We start from the raw sequence: 26,932 nt of genomic DNA, 5'->3' as shown, positions 1-26,932 counted from the left end.
GTTTCAGAAACCTGAAACCAGAAAGGGAGATGGGGCTGTTAGGTGCAACATCCTCAGGCCATACAACCTGCAGTGAGGTGAACTCTTTTTTTGCCAGGCGCTCTCTGTGCAACTCCAAAAGAAGACATCAGTCAAGCAGAGTTTTCTTTCTAGGTCATGAGTTGAAACTGGTCTCCGGGCAGCCAACAGGAGCAAAAGTAACTGGGGCCTCTGGTGGAGGAACTGCAGCAGGCCAACTGCTTGGCTTTGCCATCTTAGAACTGGAAGAAGGGGGCGGAGGTCGTCTGGGGCTTTTGTGTACAGTGGGCCGGCCCGCGAAGCTCGCACTCTATTAAGGCGACCAGAAGTGTGGTAGAGAAAAGCTCAGGGGCTATCGCTGGGCGCTTGGGCAGCAGGCAGAAATCGAACCGGCAGTACGTGCCCGGGCCGGCCCACACGTGCGCATTCTCCGAGTCAGCCCGAAGGTACGTAAACTCGCTGCGGAGGTGGAAGGCAGGGAGGCGAAGCCCAGCTCTGTGCATTCCCTCCCATCTTCCCTCCCTCGCGCCAGCCAGCCAGCCAGCCAGCCAGCCAGCCAGCCAGCCAGCCAGCCAGCCAGCCAGCCAGCCGCTGCGCCCGCCGCACGCACCCGGAGAGAGCCGAGGAGCGCGCAAGGTGCGTGCTCGCGCCCGCGTCCCTTCAGAGCAAGCACCCTCAGCCCAGCCGGTGACGCGGCCGGACGGTGATGTGCGCGCGGCCCCTACCCCTCCCCGGGAGCGCCCTCCCTTCGCCACGCGCCCCTCCTCCCCTCCCCTCCCCCTTCCCGCGGGGCGCCCCACGGCCTGCGAACTGCTGAAGCGCTGCCGTCTGCCCAGACGACGCTGCGCTCCCTGGGGCGTGCTCCTACCTGCCAGGCGCGGCCTCCTGCTGTCTCCCCCGGCCGCGCGGCCCCTCCTCCAGGCCGCAGCACGCCGTGCCAACCCCGTGGCCACCGCTGCCCCCGCCGGAACCGAGGCAAGTTTACAAACACCAACCCGGGACCCGTTTCCCCGGAAGCACTTCTCCTTCCCCCCTCGTCCTCTCCCCCCTGAGCAGCATTATCCACTTCCGGGCTCGCGACCCTGGACGGGCGGGGGCAGACAGAAAGGGGGTGAGGCTGAGGGCTCACCGAGGGAGTGCAGCTGGCGAGTGGGCGGTGCCGGCGCGCGGAAGGACGGGAAGAGGGAGGATCGGAGGTACGGCGCTTGCGCCGTTGTAGGGGCGCGCCCCGGCGGCCATCTTGATTCAGGGAAGGAACGAGGGCCCTGAAATGTTGGTACGCTGAGTGTTAGTTGAGCGGTTTTGCCAGGTGAGCTGGTTAGGACTCCTTGAAGAACCGCCATCACTCTCCCTTCCTCCCAGATATTCTCCCTGTCGCTTCTGAGCCTGGAGCCCCAAATAAAGCCAGAATACTTCGTACCAGGCTTTTTCATGTAATTCGGTCGAGGTCATCTTTACCCGACCTTTCCATCAGGCCCAGATCTGCAGATTCTGAGGGCCGCCGCGTCAGCTGGGAGGGGAGTTAACTTTTTTTGCACGCTCCTGCCGAGTACACTCGACTCCAATCTGAGAACGGATGCCCTGGCATGGTCTGCGCACCCCGAAGCCTCTGATTTCCCTATATCGCTTCCGCCTTTATTCCAGACCGTCCACAATCTAACATTGGCTCCTCGCCTGGAAAAAGCCATAGGACTCCCCTCAGTAGGAGAATGTAATCTCTTTGGAGACTTAGCGATGCAGGGTGCCCGTGGGACCGGCTACATTAGGAAAACTTGAGACTTTCTTTAAATTCTATTCCCAACTTTAGGGAGGGGTTCTGCTAAAGATGGGCTATGCATTTAGTGCACTTGATGGAAGGAAATGTCGATTCTATTTAGGTGTGTCAGATTGTGAGTTTAGGAGAATTAACAGAGATGCCAAAAGAAAAAAAAATATTTATGAAAGAATTGCCAGCTACCTTTTGTACACAGATTTAATTTCCCTGAGCGCTCCATTTTTTGAGTTTTTGACAGCAAATCCTTGTGCTCTTAGGATCATCATAGAACAGATAAAATGGAGCGAGATCATCAGAAATAAATCTTTAATTTAAAAAAATTAGCTCATGCTTATTTTAATAAGTCCACATGGCACAAAAGAATTAAAAGGCATGGGCTTCCCTGGTGGTGCAGTGGTTGAGAGTCCGCCTGCCGATGCAGGGGACGCGGGTTCGTGCCCCTGTCCGGGAAGATCCCACATGCCGGCGGAGCGGCTGGGCCCGTGAGCCATGGCCGCTGAGCCTGCGCATCCGGAGCCTGTGCTCCGCAACGGGAGAGGCCACAGCAGTGAGAGGCCCGCGCACCCCCCCCCCCCCAAAAAAAAGAATTAAAAGGCAAAAAATATTTTGCCATTTACTATTCCATGCTCCTGAAGGTAGTCACTTTTACAAGTTTGGTGTATATACATCCAAGCTTTTTTCTATGTTCATAAATTTGTTATTTCATCCAAAACATATTTTTGAGCACCTACAATGGACCACACAAGTGTATTTTAGACATTTTCTAAGTCATTTCACATTTTAAAAATTGTTGCATAGTATTCCAACTATTTTAATTTGTCTAGACCCATCCTGATGAACATTTAGGTTACTTATAGCTTTTTTGTATAAGTATAGTTTCTTTTTTTCTAGATAGATTCGTAGGTAGGATATGTGCATTTTAAATTTTAATAGATTCTGTGAAATTGAATTTCAGAAGTTTGTAACAATTTACACACTCAGAGCCATGTGTGAATGTCCCCATTTCCTACAACCTTGGCAATACTGGATGCTATGAATTTTTGTACAGTTGCCAACTTGATAGGTGAAAAATAGTAATTTCATTATTTTAAGTTGCATGTCGTTAATAGTGAAGTTGAGCATCTCTTGTTGCTTTTTTTTTTTTTTTTTTTGCGATATGCGCGCCTCTCACTGTTGTGGCCTCTCCCGCTGCGGAGCACAGGCTCTGGATGCGCAGGCTCAGCGGCCATGGCTCACGGGCCCAGCCGCTCCGCCGGTATGTGGGATCTTCCCGGACCGGGGCACGAACCCGTGTCCCCTGCATCGGCAGGTGGACTCTCAACCACTGCGCCACCAGGGAAGCCCCTCTTGTTGCTTTTTGACCATTTTAATTGTTTTCGTAAACTGCCTGTTCACATCTTTTGCCTGTTAAGGAAAAAAAGATCATTTGTCTATTTCGTATTGATTGATAGTAATCTCTATGTTATATTAACTTTTCATTTGTCATATGCTTTTAAAATATTTTCTCTTAGTTTTTCATTTATCTTTGAACTTTTTTTAGAGTGAAAGTTATGCTTTATGGGAAAATATTTGAAACATTCCTATGAAAATAGGAGCAAGACAAGAATGTTTACAATCAAAACTAATATTCTATTAAAGCTACTGGCCACTCAAAAGTCATTATTATTTTCATATTTTTATACTCATTATTTTCACATGATATATCCATCCACAAAGAGAATCAGTTGACAAGATACTAAAACCAGTGAGTTCAGCAGCATCGCCAGATATACGATTAACAAACAAAAATTATATAAATAAGATATGAGAACAATAATCAACCATAAAAATGTCATAGAAGGTTCTCATTCACAATAAAAATGTTACATTATAGACGTAAATTTAATAGGAAATTGCAAATTATGCATTAAGAAAATCAGATTACTTTAGTGGAAGAAAAAAAGGGCTGATTATTATTTTTGGCTGCACCACGTGGCTTGCGGGATCTTAGTTCCCCGACCGGGGATCGAACCTGGGCCAAGGCAGTGAAAGCACTGAGTCCTAACCACTGGACTGCCAGAGAATTCCCAAAAGGCTTGATTAGATGGAGAGTTTTACCATGTCCGTGAATAGGAAGACTTAATATTGCAGATACACAGTTTTTACTTTAGGTTAAATTCTTATTAAAACAGGACTTTGCATGGAACTTAAGCTGACTTTTAAATCTGCATGGAAAGGAAAAATTGCGAGGAAAGCAAAAACCGTTTTTGGAAAGCAATGAGTAGGTAAAATAATGGTGGGGGAGGGGAAATAAAGCCATAAATCATCTTTAACCACTTTATTTATTTAAAAAATATTTATTTATGTAGCTGCATTGGGTCATAGTTGTGGCACGTGGGATCTTCGTTGCCACGTGCGGGATCTTTAGTTGTGGCATGCGAGATCTAGTTCCCTGACCAGGGATTGAACCCCAGCCCGCTGCATTGGGAGCGCAGAGTCTTAGCCACTGGAGCACCAGGGAAGTCCCTAACCACTTTAATGGTGTCTTTCTTTACACAGAATTTTAAAAGTTTTATGTAGTCAGATCTGCCTGTGGCTTTTGGGTTTTTGTGATATGCTACCTCAAGATTATAGAAATATTTCCCTGTACTTCCTTCTGGTATTTTTATGGTTGTATGTTTTCAGTTTTATGTCTTTATCTCAGCTGCAGTTTATTTTCTTTAATTTTTATTTTCTTTATTTATTTTTAAATTAATTAATTTTTGGCTGCGTTGGGTCTTTGTTGCTGTGCGCGGGCTTTCTCTAGTTGTGGTCAGTGGGGGCTGTTCTTTGTTGTGGTACGCAGGCTTCTCATTGCAATGGCTTCTCTTGTTGTGGAGCACGGGCTCTAGGAGTGCGGGCTTCAGTAGTTGCAGCACGTGGGCTCAGTAGTTGTGGCTCGTGGGCTGTAGAGCGCAGGCTCAGTAGTTGTGGCACACGGGCTTAGTTGCACCGCGGCATGTGGGATCTTCCCGGACCAGGGCTCGAACCCGTGTTCCCTGCATTGGCAGGCGGATTCTTAACCACCGCACCACCAGGGATGTCCCTGCAGTTTGTTTGTGTGTGGTGAGTAGTGCCAGACTTAAAAGGGACCAATAATGTAATGGGAGAGGTACTAGCCTAGATGCCAGAAAATCAGTGATCTAGGCTTCCTCCCATGTCACCTTTGTAATTTTGGACAAATTAATCTCGCTTTTCTTTTGTCTCAAGAGCCCTTGACTCGAAAATGAGGGTGAATAAATACTTTTTCAGGCAAATTTCTAGCACTACTGTGAGGCTCAAATGAGATCATAGGTGAGAAGGCTTTACGAAGAAAAAAAAAACCCTTTGCAAATCTTCTAAGTTATCTTTAATACTGATTTTTGGTTTATGCATATCAATGTAAGTGTAGTGCAGCATCATTTTTCAGTACCTGGAAATAGTTTATTCAAGTTTGTGGAAGACTTTGGGGGAAGGGAGAGGAGAGTGGGAAAGATGAAAACTAACATTTTTCTGAATGCCTATTTCATATTTGGTGCTTTACTTAAGGAAAGATAAGACTTAGACCTCTCTTCCCAGGAGTTTACAGTCTAGAAGAGGGGAAAACACTGTACACATAAGAATTGGAGCCACTGTTAACGTGGGTGTTGAGTCGGTGGGGTTTGTTAATAGGTAGACAGCTAGGTCAGTGTTTTCACTTTCTCACAATAAGCCTGGCTGAAAGTGCTTTAAGAAGCAACTGCCCTAATCCCTTTGCCCTCAGGCAGGCCTCCTCCTGGGCGACCTTCCCCACCTTCTCTGGTACACTGTCCCCTCAGGCCCACCCCATCTCTTTTTCAGGTAGTATTGTAATGATTACCGATTAGTCTTTTCCTGTACCAGATCTCTATTGCCTTAAGGACAGCCGGAATGTTTTCTCTTTGAAGGTTGCCCTGGGCCAATTGAGCAGAGTTAACCAGCCCTCCCTTTCTTTAGTGAGGAGCAAGCTTTTATTTTATGTGCTGGCTTCCCTCCTGGCCTGTTAGCTGGAGCAAACAGGGCAGACAACACCTGGGGCAGTGCCAGGCATTAGATAGTCAGTGTTTGTTGAACTACCTGAACTCGTTCCTCTCTCTGAGAGCCAGTTAGGCTGCATAGTAGAAATGAGCAGTATGTGACTACCTTTGTCACCTGGTAGACCTTTCAGATGAGAGTTGATTGAGGAGAGTTGGGAAACCACGTGGTGTAATGGGGTCATTCCTTGAGCCTGGCAATTTGTTTTTGTTTTTGTTTTTTTTTTTACATCTTTATTGGAGTATAATTGCTTTACAATGGTGTGTTAGTTTCTGCTTTATAACAAAGTGAATCAGCTATACATATACATATGTTCCCATATCTCTTCCCTCTTGCGTCTCCCTCTCTCCCACCCTCCCTATCCCACCCCTCCAGGCGGGCACAAAGCACCGAGCTGATCTCCCTGTGCTATGCGGCTGCTTCCCACTAGCTATCTATTTTACGTTTGGTAGTGTATATATGTCCATGCCTCTCTCTCTTTGTCACAGCTTACCCTTCCCCCTCCCCATATCCTCAAGTCCATTCTCTAGTAGGTCTGTGTCTTTATTCCTGTCTTACCCCTAGGTTTTTCATGACATTTTTTTTTAAATTCCATATATATGTGTTAGCATACGGTATTTGTCTTCCTCTTTCTGACTTACTTCGCTCTGTATGACAGACTCTAGGTCTATCCACCTCATTACAGGTAGCTCAATTTCGTTTCTTTTTATGAGCCTGGCAATTTGTATAGTTTGGAATTCTTGTTGCCCCTTCATTCCTCCTTAATCTTTTACGTTGCTTAAAAATAATATTTATTTTAATTACATAAGTCAAAGGAATTATCATATAAAATTATAAAAATATAGAAGTGTGTAAATAAGAAAATGAAAATCATCTATAATCCCGATACTGAGAAATAACCGCAGTTAGTATTTTGAAGACTTTTCCCATCTTTTCCAGTTTTTAAAAAAAGTGCATGGGGAGTGACTGCTAACAGTTATGGGGTTTCTTTTTGGGATGATGAAAATGTTCTGGACAGTGTGATCGATGCACAACTTTGTGAATATACTAAAAACCACTGAATTGTACACTTTAAAAGGGTGAGTTTTGTGGTTTGTGAATCGTATCTCAATAAAGCTGTTTTTTGTTTCTTTCTTTTAATGCTTGTAAGGGTTAAGAATCCACCTGCCAATGCAGGGGACACGGGTTCGAGCCCTGGTCTGGGAAGATCTCACGTGCCGCGGAGCAATAAGTCCATGCGCCACAACTACTGAGCCTGTGCTCTAGAGTCCGCATGCCACAACTACTGAGCATGCGTGCCTAGAGCCCATGCTCCGCAACAAGAGAAGCCACAGCAATGAGAAGCCCGCACACTGCAATGAAGAGTAGCCCCCGCTCGCCGCAAGTAGAGAAAGCCCGCGCACAGCAGCAAAGACCCAATGCAGCCAAAAATAAGATAAATAAAATAAATAAATTTAAAATGCTTGTAGGTACATACACACAGTATTGTTTTCTGAACTGAAAGTGCATATACAGTGCTTCTTTGCTGCTAAATGATTTAGCACGTTTCCTAAGGATAAGAACATTCTTTTACATAACTACGATGCAATGATCAAGTTCAGGAAATGGAGCACTGATAGAAGAATTCTAATAGTTATGAGGCCTTTCATTGTCAGATTCCACCAGTTCTTCCAGTAACTTTCTTCACAGCAGGTTTTTTTCTTCCTTATCCAGGAGCCTATTTAAGATCACATATTCCTTTTGGTTGTAATGTCTCTAGTTTCCTTCAATCTGGAACAGTTCCTCAGTCTTTCTTTGATTTTCATGATATTGACAGTTTTGAAGATTACAGGCTACATTGTTTTGTAGAATGATCCTCAATTTAGAAACATCTGTTTCCTCATGTTTAAATTCAGGTTGTGCGTTTTTGCCATTTTTCCATACCTAACGTCAGAAGGCCCACGATGTCCATCCATCCCATTACTGGTGATGTTAGCCTTGATCACTTGGGTAAGGTGGTGTCCACCAGATTTCTCCACTATAAAGTTACCACTTCCCTTTAAAGTGCTTTTAAGGAAAAGAATTTTACAGCATAACACAGAAGAAAAAGCTTTATCCAGGTTTTAATGTTCTGATGATTTTTTTTTTTTTTTTTTTTTTTTTGCTGTACACGGGCCTCTCACTGTTGTGGCCTCTCCCGTTGCGGAGCACAGGCTCCGGACTTGCAGGCTCAGCGGCCATAGCTCACGGGCCCAGACTCTCCGCAGCATGTGGGATCTTCCCGGACCGGGGCACGAACCCGTGTCCCCTGCATCGGCAGGCGGACTCTCAACCACTGTGCCACCAGGGAAGCCCCTCTGCTGATGGTTTTTTTTTTTTTCTGCTGATGTTTTGAATGAGAAATAAAGATATAACATTTGAAGACTAAATAAAAAGGAAAAAAATCAGCCAAGGATGAGGAGGCAGGAGCTCAGTTAGAATCTAGGTTTCAGAAGATGGTACCATTCACTTAACCAGGGAACTCAAGAAAAAGAGCCTCAAGAAAAAGGCTCATAATGAGTCCACTTTTGGACCTGTTGAGTGTGAAGTCCTGTGAGACTTCCAAATTAGGCAGGTGGCATCATGGATCTTGGCTGGGGAGAGATGTCTGGGATGGAGGAGTCACCAGCATGTAGCCCTGGAAACAGAGTAGATTGTCCAGGGAGAGGTGCAGAACACAGATGAAAGAGGCCATGGGATAGAACCCTGAGGGAGGGCCAGAGGAAGGTGAAAAGGCAAAGGGAACTAAGAAATGGTCAGGGGTAGTCATATGGAAGCCAGTGAAAGAAAATGTTTCAAGATGGGATGGCAAACTATGTCTGTTGGCTCCAGAGGGGTCAAGTAGGATAAAGATGATATGTGTCCATTGGATTTGGAGGCAGGGATGTTCTTGGTGGCATTGAAGGTGTAAGCTACATGGTGGTGGGCTCAGGAAAGTGTGAGAGGAGAGGAAATGAAGATGGAGTGGAGACAACTCTTTTAAGAAGGTTGGCTGAGAAGAGGAGGTGGCTGGAGTGGGAATGTGTTGTGAGAGGTTTAGACAATTTAAAATGCTGTGAGAGGGCTTCCCTGGTGGCGCAGTGGTTGAGAGTCCACCTGCCGATGCAGGGGACGCGGGTTCGTGCACTGGTCCAGGGGGATCCCACATGCCGCGGAGCGGCTGGGCCCGTGAGCCATGGCCGCTGAGCCTGCGCGTCCGAAGTCTGTGCTCTGCAACGGGAGAGGTCACAACAGTGAGAGGCCCGCGTACCGCAAAAAAAATAATAAAATAAAAAATAAAATGCTGTGAGAAAGAGGTAGTGGGAAGAAGAGTTGGAGAAATGGGGGGCAGGGGTAATCAAGAGGGTATCCCTGAAGGAGAAGGAGAGGAACCCCTTAGACCAATGGGTCCAACTCAGATGTCTACAGAGCCAGGCAGGTAAAGCAGATGAGTGAGGTGGACTAGTGTGGACTGAGGTGAAACAGAATGCAAAATTCTAAGGGCCTGTGGCCAGTCCTCTTCTGAGGATTGTCATCCAATCATCATCCACTGTCATGCACTTTACAGTGCCTCCTTGTGGGAGGAATATACATCCTCACCCCACTGCCCCAGGGCTTGCTTTGGTCAACTGGATCTGACCAGATATGCCGTATGCTAGGTCTGAGCAGAAGTTTTAGGAGCTGGTGCATGGTTTTCTCTTCTGTGAGAACATTGTGTCCCAAGTAGGGGCTATTCCTTCAGCCTGGGTCTTGGAATAAAGGCATATGAATCAGAGCTATAGCCAACCCTACCACCAATATAAACCTTGAAAGAGAAATAAATCTCTGTTGTAAGACAGTGGTCCCCCCTGCCCCCCAACCGTGCACGGCTTGCAGGATCTTAGTTCCCCAACCAGAGATCGAACCCTCGCCCCCTGCAGTGTAAGCACAGAGTCTTAACCACTGGACCACCAGGGAAGTCCCAAGACGGTGGGGTTTTGAAGTCATTAGTTACCACAGCAAAACTGACTAATACTGGAGTTCAACCAAAATAAAGCTATACTAAGATATTTTTTACTCCTTGAATTAAAAAGATTCAGAAGTTTGACAGCATGCTCTGTTACTGAGGCTGAGAACACAGACGCTTTCATACATTGGTGTCACCTCTATGGATGTTGGCAATCCTTATCAAAGTTACAAACGCAGATGGCTGTAATCAGAAAGACAGACAATAACAAGTCTGTCAAGGATGTGGAGAAATGGGAACCCTCATGGGAATGTAAAATAGTGTAGTCACTTTGGAAAGCAGTTCGGCAGTTCCTCAAAGAGTTAAATGTGGGACTTCCCTGGTGGTGTAGTGGTTAAGACTCCTCGCTCCCAATGCAGGGGGCCCGGGTTTGATCCCTGGTCAGGGAACTAGATCCCACATACATGCCGCAACTAAGTGTTCGCATGCCACAACTAAGGAGGCCTCCTGCTGCAACTAAGGAGTCTGTGAGCTGCAACTAAGGCCTGGCGCAACAAAAACAAAAAGTCAAACGTAAAGTTACTTTATGAGCTAGCAATTCCACTACCAGGTATGTACCCAAGAGAATTGAAAACATGTCCACACAAAAAATTGTATATTAATGTTCATAGCAGCATTATTCACAATAGCTTAATTGTGGAAGCAACCTAAATGTCCATCAATTGATGGATACTTGAAATGTGGTATATCCATACAGTGGAATATTATCTGATCATAAAAGGGAACGCAGTTCTGATACATGCTACAACAGGGATGAACCTTGAAAACATTATGCTAAGTAAAAGAAGCCAGTCACAGAAGATAACATACTGTTTGTTTCCATTTATGTGAAAGTGTCCAGAATAGGCAGATCTTTAGAGGCAGAAAATAGATGAGTGGTTGTCAGTGGTGGGGGGAGGGGAGAATGGGGAGTTCCTTTTTGTGAGGATGAGAACGTTCTGGAATTAGTGATGATGGTAGCACAATTTTGTTACTACATGAACAACCACTGAATTGTACAATTTATTTATTTTTTATTTAAAAAAATTTTTGGTACCCCAGGTGGGACTGAATTGTACAATTTAAAAGGATATGCTTTAGAGTATGTAAATTATCTCAATAAAGCTGTTATATTAAAAAATAAGAATGAGGAAGTTCTATATGTTCTATATGATCACTCATATACTGTTAACTGAAAAAAAGCAAGGTGCACAACAGGGATTATATGCTTTTATGTGAAAAAGGAGAAAATAATATATATTTACATTTGTTAGTATTTGCATTAAAAACTCTGAAAGATTATCTGAGACACTAATAAAAATAGTTACCTGGAATGGGTCATATGGAATGGGGTGGAAATTAGACTTTTCACTATTAATATTTTCATATATTTTGGTTTTGAACTACCTGAATATGTTGCTTAATCAAAAATCTAAAAATTGAAAAGAAAACCCAATGAATGCACAACTATAATAATAATAAAGGGGGAACTCCAACTACAGGATTGTTGCTCCTTAAAATTCAGGCCCAGTGTTGCTAGATCTTCTGATTTTTTTCACAAGAAGCTGGAAGTTTTGGCATTGACAATTGTTTTTTAAAGTTTTAAAATGTACTATGCAAGCCAAACAAAACCATGTCTATGGGTAGCAGTTGGCCCTCCGTCTTCCAGTTTGTGACCTGTGCTTTAGACTGTGAACCTCAGGAGGGCAGGACTGTGGTCTTTTGCTCTCCATTGTGACCTCTAGTGGTCACCAAAGTGCTTGGCACATATATACCAGATAATGAATAAATACTGAAGTAAGGCAGAGAGGGATCCAGAGTGCAGGTGACAAAAAGTTGAGTGAGTTTGGATGGTTTTTATTTTCTATAAGAAATTTGAAATGAGAGGGAAACAGGGAGAAGGTTGATAGGTCAATAATTTGAGAGGTGTGGGAAATTTTTGAAATAATTGTTCCAGAGAGTTGGAGATAGAGCCGACAATAGAAGAATAGTAATGTTGCCAGGCAGTGTTGTGTGTCCAGTTGAGAGAGTCATTGCTGCTTTTTGCCTCTGAAGATGGTTACTACCTTCATCACAGTCCTGGGAATTCCCTTCACCTCTCTCCTGTGTTGGGCGAAATATGATGTGGTCTGATTCTCTGTCCTTTGTCTGTGACCTGGTTTGGGTTTTGTCTCTGGAAGTCTTTGGATCCTCCATTGTTCTGAAACAATATTATCATCTGTCTTCCTGTTGGTCATTCAGTGGATCCATTTGATCTATCCTGTTCTATAAAGCTTTTTTTTTTTTTTTTTAAATTTCTTTCCACCTTTTTCCCCTTCTCTTTCTGAAACTTCTATTAGTTGACTCTTGGGCCTTTTGGATCGATCTTCTATAGTTCTTTTATGTTTTGTTGCCCATCTCTTTATATTTTTATCTTTCTGTGTGATTTTCTTGACTGCCATTTCAGTTGTCATATTTTTAAAACCCTAGAGCTTCTCATTGTTCTCTGAGTGTTCCTTTTTGAGAGCAAACCCCCCCCCCCTTTTTTTTTGTTATGAGTGCAGTATCTTCCTGAATTTTTGAAGCTTTCTTCTGCTCCTTGCATTTCTCCTCTTTTACCAAATACCTTTTTTCAGTGTGTCTGTTTTCACCTCTGTGGTTCACATTAGGGGCTTTCCTCAGGTGTCGGGTAGTCCCTGGCTGTCTGTCTGCTCACATTGAAGAGTGAGGCACTAAGGCATATTAGAAGGCCCAAGTGCATAGAAAGGATGTATTTATTGACTTGTGGGCATCACTGACTAGGTGATTGGGCGAGGACTGAAATAAGTGTCAGGTCTTTTCTCTAGGGCTATTGAGGTCAGTTTCTTCAGAGAGGAATCCTCCAGTCTCCTGACCCTGGAAGGTTTACCCCAGGCCACTGGTTCTGAACACTGATCGGGAGAAAGGACTTGACTGGATACCTCCTGCTAATCCTCTTGTATTCAGTACAGTGCCTTCTCCTCAACTTCTGCTGTGCTTGGCATCCCTAAGTCCCAGCTGCTCCATTTCAGTTTCTCTAGAAAACAGACTTCCTGCTTCTTTGGAATTAGGTGGAGGAGAGGGGAGTTGCCTCACTGAATGGGCAGGGGGAGAAGAGTGAGGGCCTAAATGTTCCTTGTATAAATTTTCATCTAATTTCCACGTTTTTAGCTGTGCTTCCTCCTCCTGGCTTCCCAGGTAGCTACTGTTGTAAATTCCTGAGCCTTTCTGGGCTTCTGCCCTAAGAAGCAGCTTATATCCTGTTGGCATAACCCTCTGTAGACAGAGTGGCTTTAACTTTTTGCATTTGCTGAACCAGTTACCACTTCTCATCTGCTTTCTATCTTCTACAGTTATTCACATCTCTCACCTCTTGTCTCCCATCTGCTTTATTCTTCTTCTTTTTTTTTTGTGGTACGCGGGCCTCTCACTGTTGTGGCCTCTCCCGTTGCGGAGCACAGGCTCCGGACGCGCAGGCTCAGTGGCCGTGGCTCTCGGGCCCAGCCGCTCTGCGGCATGTGGGATCTTCCCGGACCAGGGCACAAACCCGTGTCCCCTGCATCGGCAGGCGGACTCTCAACCACTGAGGCACCAGGGAAGCCCTGCTTTATTCTTCTGAATTTAAAATTCCACTGATATAATTTAGTGGGGTTTCAGGAAGGAGTAGTGGTAAACATATGCATTTAATCTGGTGTGTTTTATTGGAATGAGCACAGAGACCATGAATTTATAGCAAAACCAATTTGAATGGTTAGGTGGTTTTCACTAGCAGAATTCAGCAGTCCTGGTGGATTTGGTAAGAGAAGGACTGGCCAGTTGGATTGGGGTTTTGCCAGGTGGATTTGGTAGAAGGACATTAGGGCCAGGGAGTTGAGGATTTTGGACAAAGAATGGTTGAAACAACAGACCGTACAATCTAGGTTGTGTAAGTGAAGGAAAGAAAGATACAAGGGAGTTGATGGCTGGAGGAGTTTATGAACTAAAGATCCCATGAAGTAAGAAAAACTTGTCAATTTTTTTTTTGAATTTTATTTTATGTATTTTTTTATATAGCAGGTTCTTATTAGTTATCTATTTTATACATATTAGTGTATATATGTCAATCCCAATCTCCCAGTTCATCCCACCATCCACCCCCGCCACTTTCCCCCCTTGCTGTCCATACAAAACTTGTCAATTTTTAAACAAACCCTACTTGGTCCTTCCAGCATCTTCTCAGCCAGGGACAAAAGTGCTATTCCTAAGTTTATTCATGTTTCTTTGCTTTATTATTCTATCTTGGGGGTTAATGTCCTTCTTGCTTTGTAAAAGGAAAACTCTCTCAGGTCCCCAGGACAGGATTCTGTGTGGGGCGTGAGGGTAGGGATGCCTCACCTCCTTGTTTACCCCAGAGGAAACTGGGGGTGTTCAGAGCCCTTGCCTCCACCTTTCTTTCTTTTTTTTTTTCTTTGCGGTACGCGGGCCTCTCACTGTTGTGGCCTCTCCGGTTGTGGAGCACAGGCTCCGGATGCGCAGGCTCAGCGGCCATGGCTCACGGGCCCAGCCGCGCCGTGGCATGTGGGACCTTCCCGGACCGGGGCACGAACCCGTGTCCCCTGCATCGGCAGGCGGACTCTCAACCACTGCGCCACCAGGGAAGCCCTTTTTTTTTTTTTTAATTTATTAAGTTTATTTATTTTTGGCTGCACTGGGTCTTCGCTGCTATGCGCAGGCTTTGTCTAGTTGCGGTAGCGGAGCTACTCTTCGTTGTGGTGCGCGGGCTTCTCATTGCAGTGGCTTCTCTTGTTGCAGAGCACGGGCTCTAGGCACGCGGGCTTCAGTAGTTGTGGCACGCAGGCTCAGTAGTTGTGGCTCGCGGGCTTAGTTGCTCCATGGCATGTGGAGCCCCAGACCAGGGCTCGAACCCGTGTTCCCTGCATTGGCAGGCAGATTCATAACCACTGCGCCACCAGGGAAGTCCCCACCTTTCGTTTCTGGGTGGTGACTTTGGTGGGATGGATACAGAAGGGGCCGGGTGGACAGAGCCATGTCTTCCCTGCAGACCTCTTTTCAGAACTTTGGGAAAAGCCTTCCTCCAGCCTGGGGTCTCTCTTTCTTCACCAGTCGTTCCCTCCTTGCAGCCTGTTTTCCACTCCCCTGGCCTGCTTGCCGTATCTAACTGCCTGAGCTGATGAACACCCACAGATACCTTGGAGGTTCTCTCTTTAAATCCCTTATTTTACAGAAACTGAGGCCCTGAGGTGTACTCACTCCTGGCCCAGAAGCCTTTGTGCCAAAGCAAGCTCAGTGGCTGAGGGAGCCCCGCACGAGGCGGTGGAGCCTGGTGATTAGGGGCGGGGTCTTCAGAGCCCCACACACCCTTGTCCAGACCCAGCTCAGCCACATACTGGCTGCATGACCTGGACACGTTACATACGTAGTGTCTCTGAAATCTGTTTCCTCATCTTTAAATGTGGGTCATAAACTTAACTTCAGTCGTTGTGAAGATGAGAATAATGCATGTTAAGTACAGAATGAGGCATGTGGTAAGTACTTCCATGGTGCCTATTTTTATTAGCCTCTCTCCTTCTAGCCTTTCCACCTAAAACGCCCCACTGCTGCCACCTGTCAGGGGAGCCAGAGTGAGCACTGATGAAGGATTGAGTCTTATTCTCAAGGCTGAGTCAGTTCCCCTAGTTTCCCAAAACCCAATCTACTGAGGAGAAGTTTAAGGATAGGACCACTGGGGTTCCTTGGACCTGTGTTTTCAACTAGCTTGGGGTCCAGTGGCTGCTGACAGTGGATTATACCAGAGGAAGATTCCTTCCGTTCCATGTTTCCTGGATCCTCTTACCCCCTCATTTGGCGGGTTCCCCAGGCCTTGGTGTTTGCCCCTCTCTCCCTGGCCATCTCTGTGAGCATTCTCTCCCCTGGGGAATGGAGCCCATCACAAGGCTTCAGCTGTGCCCCACCTCTCGAGTCTGCTTCTCATTCCTGCATCTCAGCAGAGCTCTGGACCTGACTTCCTCCCATATGCGTATTTGTAGCCCTGGACATCTCCACTTAGATGAGTATTTCCAAGAAATAACAATCTACTTTCCATCCAGCCTCCACTTTCTGCATCCCTATTTCTTTTATGGGCACCATTATTTTTCCAGTCACCCAGGCTTGAAACCCCAGGGTCGTCCTTGACCCTTCCTTCCCCTCCAATGTAGATTCTGTAAGTGTTGAATTGAGTATAATCCAGCAAGTGGTTAAGCCTGCATATTCCCCTACCTGTCCTTCCCCAGCGACACCACCCTTATTCACGTGTGGCTCACCTCTTTCCTGGTTTACAGCAATGGCCTGTTCATTCTTCTGCATCCATCTGCTATACACTGGTCTTCTGAGAGCATTGTTTTCATCACATTAATCCTTGCCACAGAATCTTTCAGTGGCTTTCCATTTTCTGCAGGATAAAATCTAGATTCTTGGCCTGGCTGGCACTCAAGGCTGTCCATAATCTCTCGTGCAGCTCTGCCCACCCTGCCTCTGCTCCCGTGTCGTCCCTGCAGACCTTCTCTCCAGCCGGCCAGGCACCTTCGCTGACCTGAGAATCAGCCATACTCATTCCTGATGTAAGCTCATGGCATTCCCCCCTGTCCCTGAATGCCTCTCTTCCTCCCTTTCTCCAGTCCTGTTTCTCCTGCCTGCTTTCAAGTTGCAGCCCCAGTCCCACTGCAGATCCTTCTCAGGCTTCAGCCTTCATCCATCTCTTCTCCTGAATAGCACTTGGGATTAGCATCTCGCCAGCGCCCTGGGCTGTAACTGTTGCACGTGCATCAGTATCCCCCCTCCCCACCCACCAACCCCAGCACCCTGGTGTGAACACAGTTGGTGCTCACTTCAAACAGCCACTCCCGGGCTTCCCTGGTGGCGCAGTGGTTGAGAGTCCGCCTGCCGATGCAGGGGACACGGGTTCGTGCCCCAGTCCGGGAAGATCCCACATGCCGCGGAGAGGCTGGGCCCGTGAGCCATGGCCGCTGAGCCTGCGCGTCCGGAGCCTGTGCTCTGCATCGGGAGAGGCCACAACAGTGAGAGGCCCTCGTACTGCAAAAAAACAAAACAAAAACAAAAACAAACAGCCACTCCCTGTTTCTTGAGCACTCTCAACCTGCAAGGCACAGGATTATACTTAACGGTCTGCCTCCTCAGTGTGGCCTCCTTTTCTTCCTGCTCTTCAGAGAAGAGGGCTTTAGAAATCAGGACAGTTCTGAGAAGACTCTGGGGGTTGGGATGCAAAGAGATCGGCCTCTCAGGCCTGCCTAAACCATTACTCTGTTCTTCTCCAGTCTAAGTGAAGGTGGCATGTGTTTTTGCCTTACATCTCATCTCCCCGCTTCTTCATGTCAGCTAATGGTTATTCAGGAAACTTATCTCAACCTGCTGGCCCAAATCTTCAGGGCATGGGTCATGAGAATGATGTCATGGCCATGTGACTGCTGCCTATACCTTGCTCCCTCTGCTGCCCTAGTCCTAACACTCTAAAAAGCCAGTTGTGTCCCCTGCTTCCAGCTCACCTGGACGAAGGCCTGAGCAGAAAGGTAAGCTTCTCACCTGTGCCTTTGGTGAGCAGTGGCCACTGGTTTCTACCTGCTCAGCACTTCTTTCCCACCTGTTTCTGCTGGCTCTCTCCCTGGGCGCTCTCACTTGCCTTATCTGTACAGTGAAGCCTGGGGCTAGGCCTTAGGCCCATTACGGAGTTGAAGTTCTTGCTGGTTGGGTCCAGGTGGGGTCCCCAGACTGAGTAGGGAATAACTCCTGCTCTGCTCACAGATTTTCTCCTGATGGCTGACTCTCAACCACTTCTCTCCCTTGATGGGGACGCCGTGGCTGCAGAAGCCTTGCTCCGGGACGTGTTTGGGATTGTGGTGGATGAGGTCATTCGGAAAGGGACCAGTGCCTCCGAGAAGGTGGGTCTTTTCTCCCCCCTCCTCCTGCCTGTCAAACCTGGCTGAGAACTTTCCTCCTCTGTGCAGGCTTCTCCCCAGAATTCATCACTCTCACTGTGTGCCTCAGGGATCACATACTGGGCCAGACTGTGTTTATTTACCCTTGTTCATGTGTTGCTTGGAAAATATTCCTAATGTGCTGTAAGTGCAGCTTGGTGGTGTCTTCTGTCTGCTGAGATGTGGTTTGGGCAGCCAGTCAGCGGGGTGCCTCCGCGCCCCCAGAATCTCCCGCTTCTCCTCCTAGGTCTGCGAGTGGAGGGAGCCAGAGGAGCTGAAGCAGCTTCTGGATTTGGAGCTGCGGAATGAGGGGGAGTCACAGGAGCAGATCCTGGAGCGCTGCCGGGCTGTGATCCGCTACAGTGTGAAGACCTGTAGGTCCTGGGTCCTGCGGGGAGGCGCGTCTAGAATTTGTACCCAGCTCCACTCTAAGCCCTCGTCCCCCTTCTCCAGGTCACCCTCGTTTCTTCAACCAGCTCTTCTCAGGGTTGGACCCTCATGCCCTGGCCGGGCGCATTGTCACTGAGAGCCTCAACACCAGCCAGTGAGCCATCCCCGGGCCCCCTTGCACCACCCCGAAAGGATTTGGGTTTGTGGGAGACACACTCGGTGGGTAGGAGAGGAGAATGGTGCTTGCCCCCCTGTCTTTTCTGGGAATCTCTGCTGGCAGAGTCTTTCCCCTCGTACCCTTTGGGCTTCCTTTCTCAAGCTTTCTCATGCCTCCCGACTCCAGTTTTTTCTCATCTTTTCCTCCCTGGTTCTTTTTCACCAACTCAGTCCTCTCTTTGGACCCTCTCTCACTCACTCTGTCCACCTCCTCTCTCCAACTCCTCGCAGAGTCTCTCCCTGTCTCTTTCCCATTCTCATCATTCCCTCTTCTGACAGGTACACATATGAGATCGCCCCCGTGTTTGTCCTCATGGAAGAAGAGGTGTTGAAGAAACTCCGGGCCCTGGTGGGCTGGAGCTCTGGGGACGGCGTCTTCTGCCCTGGTATGTAAACAGGAGGGGGGCCTTTCTTTGGCCTTTTCGAGGGTTCCTCCTTCCCCACTGTTCTCTTGCTGTAAGCTGGCAGGGAGGGGTGATTCTTCTTTGTTTCTTCTCCAGCTGGGCTCCGGCCAAACCAGAGAGAAGCTGCCCAGTCCCCCGTATCCTCATGTTTGCCAAATAATACATGGCATCAGTGCCTGCTGTCCTGGCGGGGGGGTGGGGTGGGGTGGGGTGGGGTGGGGTGGGGTGGTGGATCCTGGGATCAGCCCCGGATAAGGAGGGGGAGTCGGGATCTGCAGATCCCGCTGTCTGGGTTACCAGCGTGCCATTTGTCGAGCCCTCAGAACTCGTGGCCTGGTAGCCAATCACTTGTGCTTCTTTGATCAGTTCTTCTGGGTGGAGAGGTCAAGAGAGCCAAGCTCCAGTTTTGACCCACTGCCCCTCCCTCTTGCCACCACCCCTTCCCTGTGACAGGTGGCTCCATCTCCAACATGTATGCTGTGAACCTGGCCCGCTATCAGCGCTACCCGGATTGCAAACAGAGGGGCCTCTGGGCACTGCCGCCCCTGGCCCTTTTCACATCAGAGGAGGTGGGAAGAGGCACAGGCCTACCCTGGGCTCCCCGATTCTAATCTCCAGCCAGCTGAGTCCGAGACCTGTCAGATCCTCTGCCTGCTCAGACCCATCTCTTCCGAGACCAGCCTGCCCCCAGGCGGATGTGCTTCCTTCCAACCAAGGGGGCTGTGTAAACACTCCCCGTTCACCTTGCCTTCTGTGTGGGGGTAGCAGAGGGGCATCCAGTGCAGTGTACACAGTCCACACCCTTTCTGCTACGAGTATGGGCCATGGGCCAGCAGCATCAGTATCACCTGGGAGCTTGTTAGAAATGCAGAATCTCGGGCCCCAGCCCAGACCTACTGAAGATGAATCTGCATTTTAACCAGACACACTGGTGATTTGTAGGCCCATGAGTATTTCAGAAGCCCTGGCCTACAGGGTCTCATCTGTTTGACCAGTCTCTCTCCTCCCCACCCTCCCTGCCCTCTGCCTTCCTCCACAGTGTCATTACTCTGTCAAGAAAGGAGCTGCTTTTCTGGGACTTGGCACCGACAGCGTCCGAATGGTCAAGGCAGATGAGAGGTGAAGGTCCTTCTGTCTGCATGTCTCAGACCCAGCCTGGCGCCGTGTGCCTTCTCATTGCCAGGGGCTCTGGCCTCTGGCGCACACCCCGGCGGACTTCTCTCCCTGCGCTGTTCCCACCGAATTGCCTCTGCTGTCTACCAGTGCCTGCTAGAGTCTCCGCCCTGTCCCCTGCGATCTGTTTACCCCTCTTAGGGAAACATCAACACTGTGGCCTCTGCATGGCTGACTGCACATTACCCTGCTCTCGAGTTCTGCTGCCCAGCCTAGAGAACCTACTACTCCCCTACCCACTAAGTTTTCTTTTCCAGAGGGAAAATGATCCCTGAGGATCTGGAGAGGCAGATCGGTCTGGCTGAGGCCGAGGTGAGTGAGTGAGGGGTGCTGAAGCAGTGGAACAGGACCCTTCTGTTCCCTTCTTGGAGGGTTCCTTGGCCTGTGCCTACTCAAGGCTCCCCTCATCCCTCCCCTTGATCTCTGTGCCCGTTTCCCTGGTGGGCTGAAGGGATGCCTGGGGAGCAAGGACACTGTAGTCCTGCTGAGACCCATGGGCAGTATCGGATCGCAGGGCAGGGGTAGGACTGAGTCACTGAGTGGAGTCCCAAGGGGCACCGCAGGGAGGATGTTGGGGACCTGAGGTGTAGCCCAGAAGGTTTCTGTGAGCTGGCAGGGTCTGTGCAGGAAGTTCAGGAAGATGTGCGGGCCAGTGGTGAGCAATGCAGACTTGGAGCAATGGGAGATGTGGAGGCCCTTGCACGCCCCTCCGCACTAGGGGACATGGGAGCTGCTGCAGCCGTCTTGGAGGGCATTTCAGCACTATCTATACCATTTTTATTTACTTATTTATTTATTTACAAATATTTATTTATTTGGCTGCTGCGGGTCTTAGTTGTGGCATGCAGGATCTTTTAGTTGCGGCATGTGAACTCTTTTTTTTTTTTTTAATAAATTTATTTATTTATTTTTGGCTGCATTGGGTCTTCGTTGCTGCGTGCGGGCTTTTCTCTAGTTGCTTCGAGAGGGGGCTACTTTTCTTTGAGGTGTGCGGGCTTCTCATTGTGGTGGCTTCTCTTGTTGTGGAGCACAGGCTCTAGGCGCGCAGTCTTCACTAGTTGTGGCATGGGGTTCCCCCTCGCGGGCTCTAGAGCGCAGGCTCAGTAGTTGTGGTGCATGGGCTTAGTTGCTCCATGGCATGTGGAATCTTCCCGGACCAGGGCTCGAACCCACGTCCCCCGCATTGGCGGGCAGATTCTTAACCACTGCGCCACCAGGGAAGTCCCATGTGAACTCTTAGTTGTGGCATGTGGGATCTAGTTCCCTGACCAGAGATCGAACCCGAGCCCCCTGCATTGGGAGCACGGAGTCTTAGCCACTGGACCACCAGAGAAGTCCTATACCATTTTAAATGTATCTATCCACTGACTCTGTGTCCTGCTGCTAGGATTAGTTTATAAATCATCATCACAAGTGCTTAGCATTGTGTGCACTGGAGCGAAGTGTAAAATTAAAAAAGAAATTTAAATATCCATCAATAGATAAATTATGATGTATCTGTGTCAGTTTCTTCCTTTGTAAAATGAGCATAATATAGAACTTATAGGGTTGTTGTAAGGCTTAAATTATGTGTAAAGCACTTAGAACAGTGAAGCAGTATACAAATATTAGCTGCGATTGTTGTTATTGTTGGAGTAGTATGCAGCCATTTAAAAGAATAAGATGGGAATATATATGTTAACATGAAAATACCTCAACTATGTATTTAAGTATAAATTAAAAAAAATATGTATATATCTCCACATGCAAATGGTCGCAGCATCGGTTTTTGAGAAGACTGTTCTTTCCCCAGTGAATTGTCTTGGCATCCTTGTTAAAATCCATTGAGTGTACGTGTGAGGATTTATTTCTGGACTCTCGGTCTATTCCATTGATCTGCATGTCTATCCTATAGACCACATTGTCTTCATATAGCTTTGTAGTAAATTTTGAAATCAGATGTGTGAGTCCTCCAACTTTTGTTCTTTTTCAGGATGGTTTCGGCTTTCTGGGTCCCTTAAATTTCCATTTGAATTTTAGGATCAGCTTGTCAATTTCTGCAAAGAAGCCAACTGGGATTTTGATAGGGATGTGTTCAATCTGTAGATCCATGAACATGGAATGCCTCCATTTATTTAGGTCTTCTTTGATTTCTTTCAACAGTGCTTTGTAGTTTTCGGAGTATATGTTTTGCACTTCTTTTGTTGAATTTATTCCTAAGTATTTTATTGTTTTTGATGTTCTTATAAATGAAATTGTTTTCTTAATTCCATTTTTGGATTGTTCACTGCTAATGTGTAGAAATACAACTGATTTTTGAATATTGATCTTGTACCCTGCGAACTTGCTGAACTCATTTATTAATTCTAATAGTTTTTTTTAGTGGATTCCTTAGGATTTACTCGGTATAATATAATGTTATCTGTAAATACAGATAATTTTGCTCTTTTCCTTTCCAATCTGGATGGCTCTTATTTTTTTTTACCTAATTGCCCTGCTAGAACCTCAGCACAATGTTGAATAGAAATGAGGAGCGTGAACATCCATGTCTTGTTCCTGATCTTAGGGGGAAGGCTTTCAGTCTTTCGCCATTGAGTATGATGTTAGCTGTGGGTGTTTTTGTAGTTGCCCTTTATCAGGTTAAGGAAGTTCCCTTCAAATCCTAGTTTTTTGAGTGTTTATATCATGAAGGAGTGTTGGATTTTGTCAACTGTTTTTCTGTGTCTACTGAGATGATCAATAAACCACATTGAGATGTGGGTTTTTTTCGTTCATTCTATTGATAGGATGTATTACATTAATTGATTTTGGGATGTTAAACCAAGCTTGCACTCTTGGGACAAATCCCCCTTTGTCATGGCGTATCATTATTTTTATATGTTGCTGATTTTATTTTGCTAGTGTTTTGTAGATTTTTATGTCTATATTTAGAAGAGATATATTCTGTAGTTTTCTTGTGATATTTTGTCTGGTTTGGGTATCGGTATAATCACTTCATAGGATGAATTCAGAAGTGTTCCCTCCTCTTCTTTTTTTTTTTTTGGAAGCTGATGAAGAGCTGGTATCAATTCTTTTTTTTTTTAATTCATTAATTTTAAATTTGTTTATTTTTGGCTGTGTTGGGTCTTCGTTGCTGCCTGCGGGCTTTCTCTAGTTGCGGCAAGCAGGGTCTGCTCTTCACTGCAGTGCAGGCTTCTCATTGCGGTGGCTTCTCTTCTTGCGGAGCACGGGCTCTAGGCACGCGGGTTTCAGTAGTTGTGGCTCGCGGGCTCTAGAGTGCAAGCTCAGTAGTTGTGGCACACAGGCTTAGTTGCTCCGCGGCATGTGGGATCTTCCCAGACCAGGGCTCGAACCCATGTCCCCTGCATTGGCAGGCGGACTCTTAACCACTGCGCCACCAGGGAAGCCCTAGCTGGTATCAGTTCTTTTTTTAATGTTTTGTACAACTCATCAGTGAAGCCATCTGGGCCTGCGCTTTTCTTTGTTGTAGTTTTTTGAATACTAATTCAAGTTCCTCATAAACTTTTGTACTATTAGGATATTTAAAATAGCATTTTGATCTTCCAGTAAGACATTCAACTTTGTTGAAAGAGTATGAACTTTGGAAATAGACCATCAGACAGACCTAGGTTTGAACTCCATCTCTGGGTTTCAGCTTGGGGGCAGGTTTCTTAACTCCTCTGAATCTCAGTGTCCTCACTTGCAAATTAAAGGGGACAGTAACACGTCTCGTAAGGTTGCAAGGGCCCAGGTCAGGCATGTGAAGAATTTATAGAGCTGGATCTCAGCACCAGGCTCTGGGTAGCTCTTGAGATGACTTCACAGCCTCTTTCTCCCTCTGCATTTTTGCCACAGGGTGCTGTGCCATTCCTGGTCAGTGTCACCTCTGGCACTACCGTGCTGGGGGCCTTTGACCCTCTGGAGGCAGTTGCAGACGTGTGCCAGCGTCATGGACTGTGGCTGCACGTGGATGTGAGTGGTACTCAGGCCTGAGGATGGGGTGGGCTGAACTGAGGCCAAGGCCAAAGCCCACATTGTTCCTTTTGCTCCACAGGCCGCCTGGGGAGGGAGTGTCCTGCTGTCACAGACACATAGACATCTCCTGAATGGGATCCAGAGGTGCATACAGCCCCCTACGCCCTGAATCTCACCCTTCAAATCCTTGATCCAGAGAGTAGTCTTGGACCAGGGAGCTCAGATGGGGGTAGGGGAAGGAGGCTGGTAGGAGGGAGATTGGAGAGATGGTTGATTGGGGCTGGGAGGTCAGACGTCAGACCTGGAAATTCTTCTGCTGGGCCGGGGTTAGACCGAAGCCCCTCTTACTGGAGATCTGGAAAGGTTGGGGCTCTGGTTGGGCAGCTTGAGGGGGAGCCAGCTGACCCTGCTTTGCTGTGCCCACCCCAGGGCTGACTCCGTGGCCTGGAATCCCCACAAGCTCCTCTCCGCAGGCCTGCAGTGCTCAGCTCTTCTCCTCCGGGACACCTCGGTGGGTCTGCCCCTCCCCCGCCCTGGCGCCACCTCCCACCCTGGACCTCTGTCTTCTTTTCTATCCCACCTGAGAGGAGCTCCTGGCCTTACCACGTTCTCCTTGCCATGCCATCTGAAGCTGAATATCTGTGACCACCCTAATCCCCTGTAGTGGGCTCCCTCACTCCCCTGTCTTCGTGCAAAGGAAAAAGTTCCCGGCTTAAGTCGTAATCGGAGGGATCCTGGGTCATTTGGGAAGAACTCTGAGTGTTGGAAGAAAACCCAGAGAGAGGGTTTCAGTCAGCTGGCAGCCGTCCCATCAGTGCCGCCTGGTTCCAGGGAAAGAAGCATGTGGACTGAGCTAAGAAATGGCCCAGTGCAGCTCTGGAGGAAACCTCGGCGGGGAGGGTGGGTCTGACTGTCTCCTCACCCTCCACAGAACCTGCTCAAGCGCTGCCACGGGTCCCAGGCCAGCTACCTGTTCCAGCAGGACAAGTTCTACGATGTGGCTCTGGACACTGGAGACAAGGTGGTGCAGTGTGGCCGTCGCGTGGACTGTCTGAAGCTGTGGCTCATGTGGAAGGCACAGGGCGGGCAGGGGCTGGAGCGGCGTGTGGACCAGGCCTTTGCCCTTGCCCGGTAGGAGTGGGGACAGTCCCGTTTCCCCTCTCGGGCTCCAGCCCTGCACCCCTTTCCTGCTCTTAGTGTCTCTTGACTCACTCTCTGGGTTGCTTTTGTTTCTGTATCTCTGCCTTTCCTCCTCCACACATGATGTCTCACTCTGTGTTCACAGGTACCTGGTGGAGGAATTGAAGAAGCGGGAAACTTTTGAGTTGGTCATGGAGGTACGACCGACCTTGTGCTCTTTTTCATCCCCCGTCCCCCCGCCGTTTCCCTCTCACTGCCCCTCTTCCCCAGCAGAGCCCTGGTTGGGGAAGAGGGGCAGTGAGAGGGGAACGGTCCCCCTTCCTCAGCTCACACCTTCCTCTTCCTCATTCCTCCCAGCCTGAATTTGTCAACGTGTGTTTCTGGTTCGTGCCCCCCAGTCTGCGGGAGAAGAAGGGGAGTCCGGATTACGGTGAAAGGCTGGCTACGGTAGGCAGTCTCCTCCCTGCTCTGGTTAACCCATTAGGGAACCGATGCAGGTGGTGTGTTTCCGCCCCTTGCTGGCTGTAAGTGGCATGGCAGTTCCCTTGGCTAGTCTCTTGCTCCTGAGGCGGGGACCGTGAACTGGAAGACGACACCCACTTGTCCTCATTTCTGTGAGGCTGGGAATGGGGGATAAGGTATGCTTCTGGAAAGTAAGAAGAAGACGGAGAGGGGCATTACAAGAAAAGTCACCAGTGTGAAGTACATAGATCCATGGTGTGGGGCATTCTGCTGGGAGCTCAGGCTCAGGACAGAGACGTGAGGCAGAAAGATCTTGGAGTTTTGCTCACTAATGCTGGGGACAGAGCAACCCTGTCAGGCCAGGAGGTATGTCCTGGTCGCTAAGGATAGATCGGTACTAGGTGCTGCAGATGATACGAAACATCAAAAATGTTATAGGAATTCAGAGAGGGGAGAAGAAGGTGTCGAGGATGATGAAGGCTTGAAGTTAGACTGAAAAAGCAGTGTTGAAATTCAGTGAAAAGTCAGGATTTAGCAGAAAATGGCCCACGTGGTAACGTGGAGAATGGTGAGACGTGAAAGAATGCAGGAGGTAGAGAAGGTCCAGTGGGCTGGATGTGGTGGCAAGGGTAAACTGGGGCCACGTCAGGATCCAAGCCGTGAGTTGCTGTCTCTGGAAGGTGTCTGGGTGGAGGGAGGTGCAAGTTGGGGAGCCCAGCCCCTCACCTGACCCCAGGCTGCAGCTGGAACGTTGCTCCACTCCTCCCACAGGTGGCCCCAATCCTCAAGGAGCGCATGGTGAGGAAGGGCTCCATGATGATTGGCTACCAGCCCCATGGTACCCGGGGCAACTTCTTCCGCATGGTCGTGGCCAACCCTGCGCTGACGCGGGCGGATATGGACTTCCTGCTGAATGAACTGGAACGGCTGGGCCAGGACCTCTGAGCCGCTCCTTCTCTGCTGGCCTGGACCCCTCCCCCAACCCTTACCATCTCCCTGTATCCCCTCCCCGTGTTCTCAAGAACAACCTCTCCAGGAAACAAAGCTGTCTTAATTTTTATGTGCTTTGACCCACTAACTCTCCTTTAAGTATTTGATATTAAGAGAATGTTTAAATAAATGATAGTATATCCATATGATGGAATATTACTCTGCCATTAAAATTATGTTTACAAAGAGGATTTTTATAGATAAGAGAAAAATAATTTTAATATAATGTTATGTGAAAAAGCTGGATATAAGACTTTATACATGGTAATATCTGAGCTGCATTCAAAAATACATAGGAAAAGACTGATGAGATGAAATATGCCAAAATGTTAATAGTTTTCTCTGGGATGGGATTACAGGTAATTTGAAAATTAACTTCTTTATACCTTTTGTGCGCCCCTTTTATGATATAAGG

At 47.8% G+C, this 26,932-nt stretch overlaps 1 protein-coding gene across 5 annotated transcripts; it reads left to right on the top strand.

Annotated features, from left to right (window-relative positions):
• Nucleotides 1-860: 860 nt before the first annotated feature.
• On the top strand, nt 861-26,708 carry CSAD (cysteine sulfinic acid decarboxylase). Of its 5 annotated transcripts, none has more exons than XM_033436189.2 (15): nt 861-993; nt 17,616-17,752; nt 18,036-18,162; nt 18,242-18,332; nt 18,674-18,780; nt 19,252-19,367; nt 19,838-19,917; nt 20,229-20,283; nt 23,806-23,922; nt 24,005-24,069; nt 24,355-24,436; nt 24,857-25,056; nt 25,211-25,262; nt 25,423-25,512; nt 26,299-26,708. In XM_033436189.2, the coding sequence occupies exons 2-15, from the start codon at nt 17,627-17,629 to the stop codon at nt 26,470-26,472; spliced, it is 1,482 nt and encodes a 493-aa protein (XP_033292080.1). In that variant the 5' UTR covers nt 861-993; nt 17,616-17,626; the 3' UTR covers nt 26,473-26,708. The 5 variants fall into 5 exon arrangements, with proteins under 5 accessions (XP_033292080.1, XP_033292079.1, XP_004274321.1 ...); XM_033436188.2 differs by lacking the exon at nt 861-993 and adding an exon at nt 3,132-4,056; XM_004274273.4 differs by lacking the exon at nt 861-993 and adding an exon at nt 16,315-16,417.
• Nucleotides 26,709-26,932: the final 224 nt, after the last annotated feature.

This window comes from Orcinus orca, chromosome 11 (assembly GCF_937001465.1).
Source record: "Orcinus orca chromosome 11, mOrcOrc1.1, whole genome shotgun sequence".
Classification (NCBI taxonomy): Eukaryota; Metazoa; Chordata; class Mammalia; order Artiodactyla; family Delphinidae; genus Orcinus; species Orcinus orca.
Note: the sequence above shows the minus strand (reverse complement) of the source record. Positions and strands in the feature narration are given on the sequence as shown.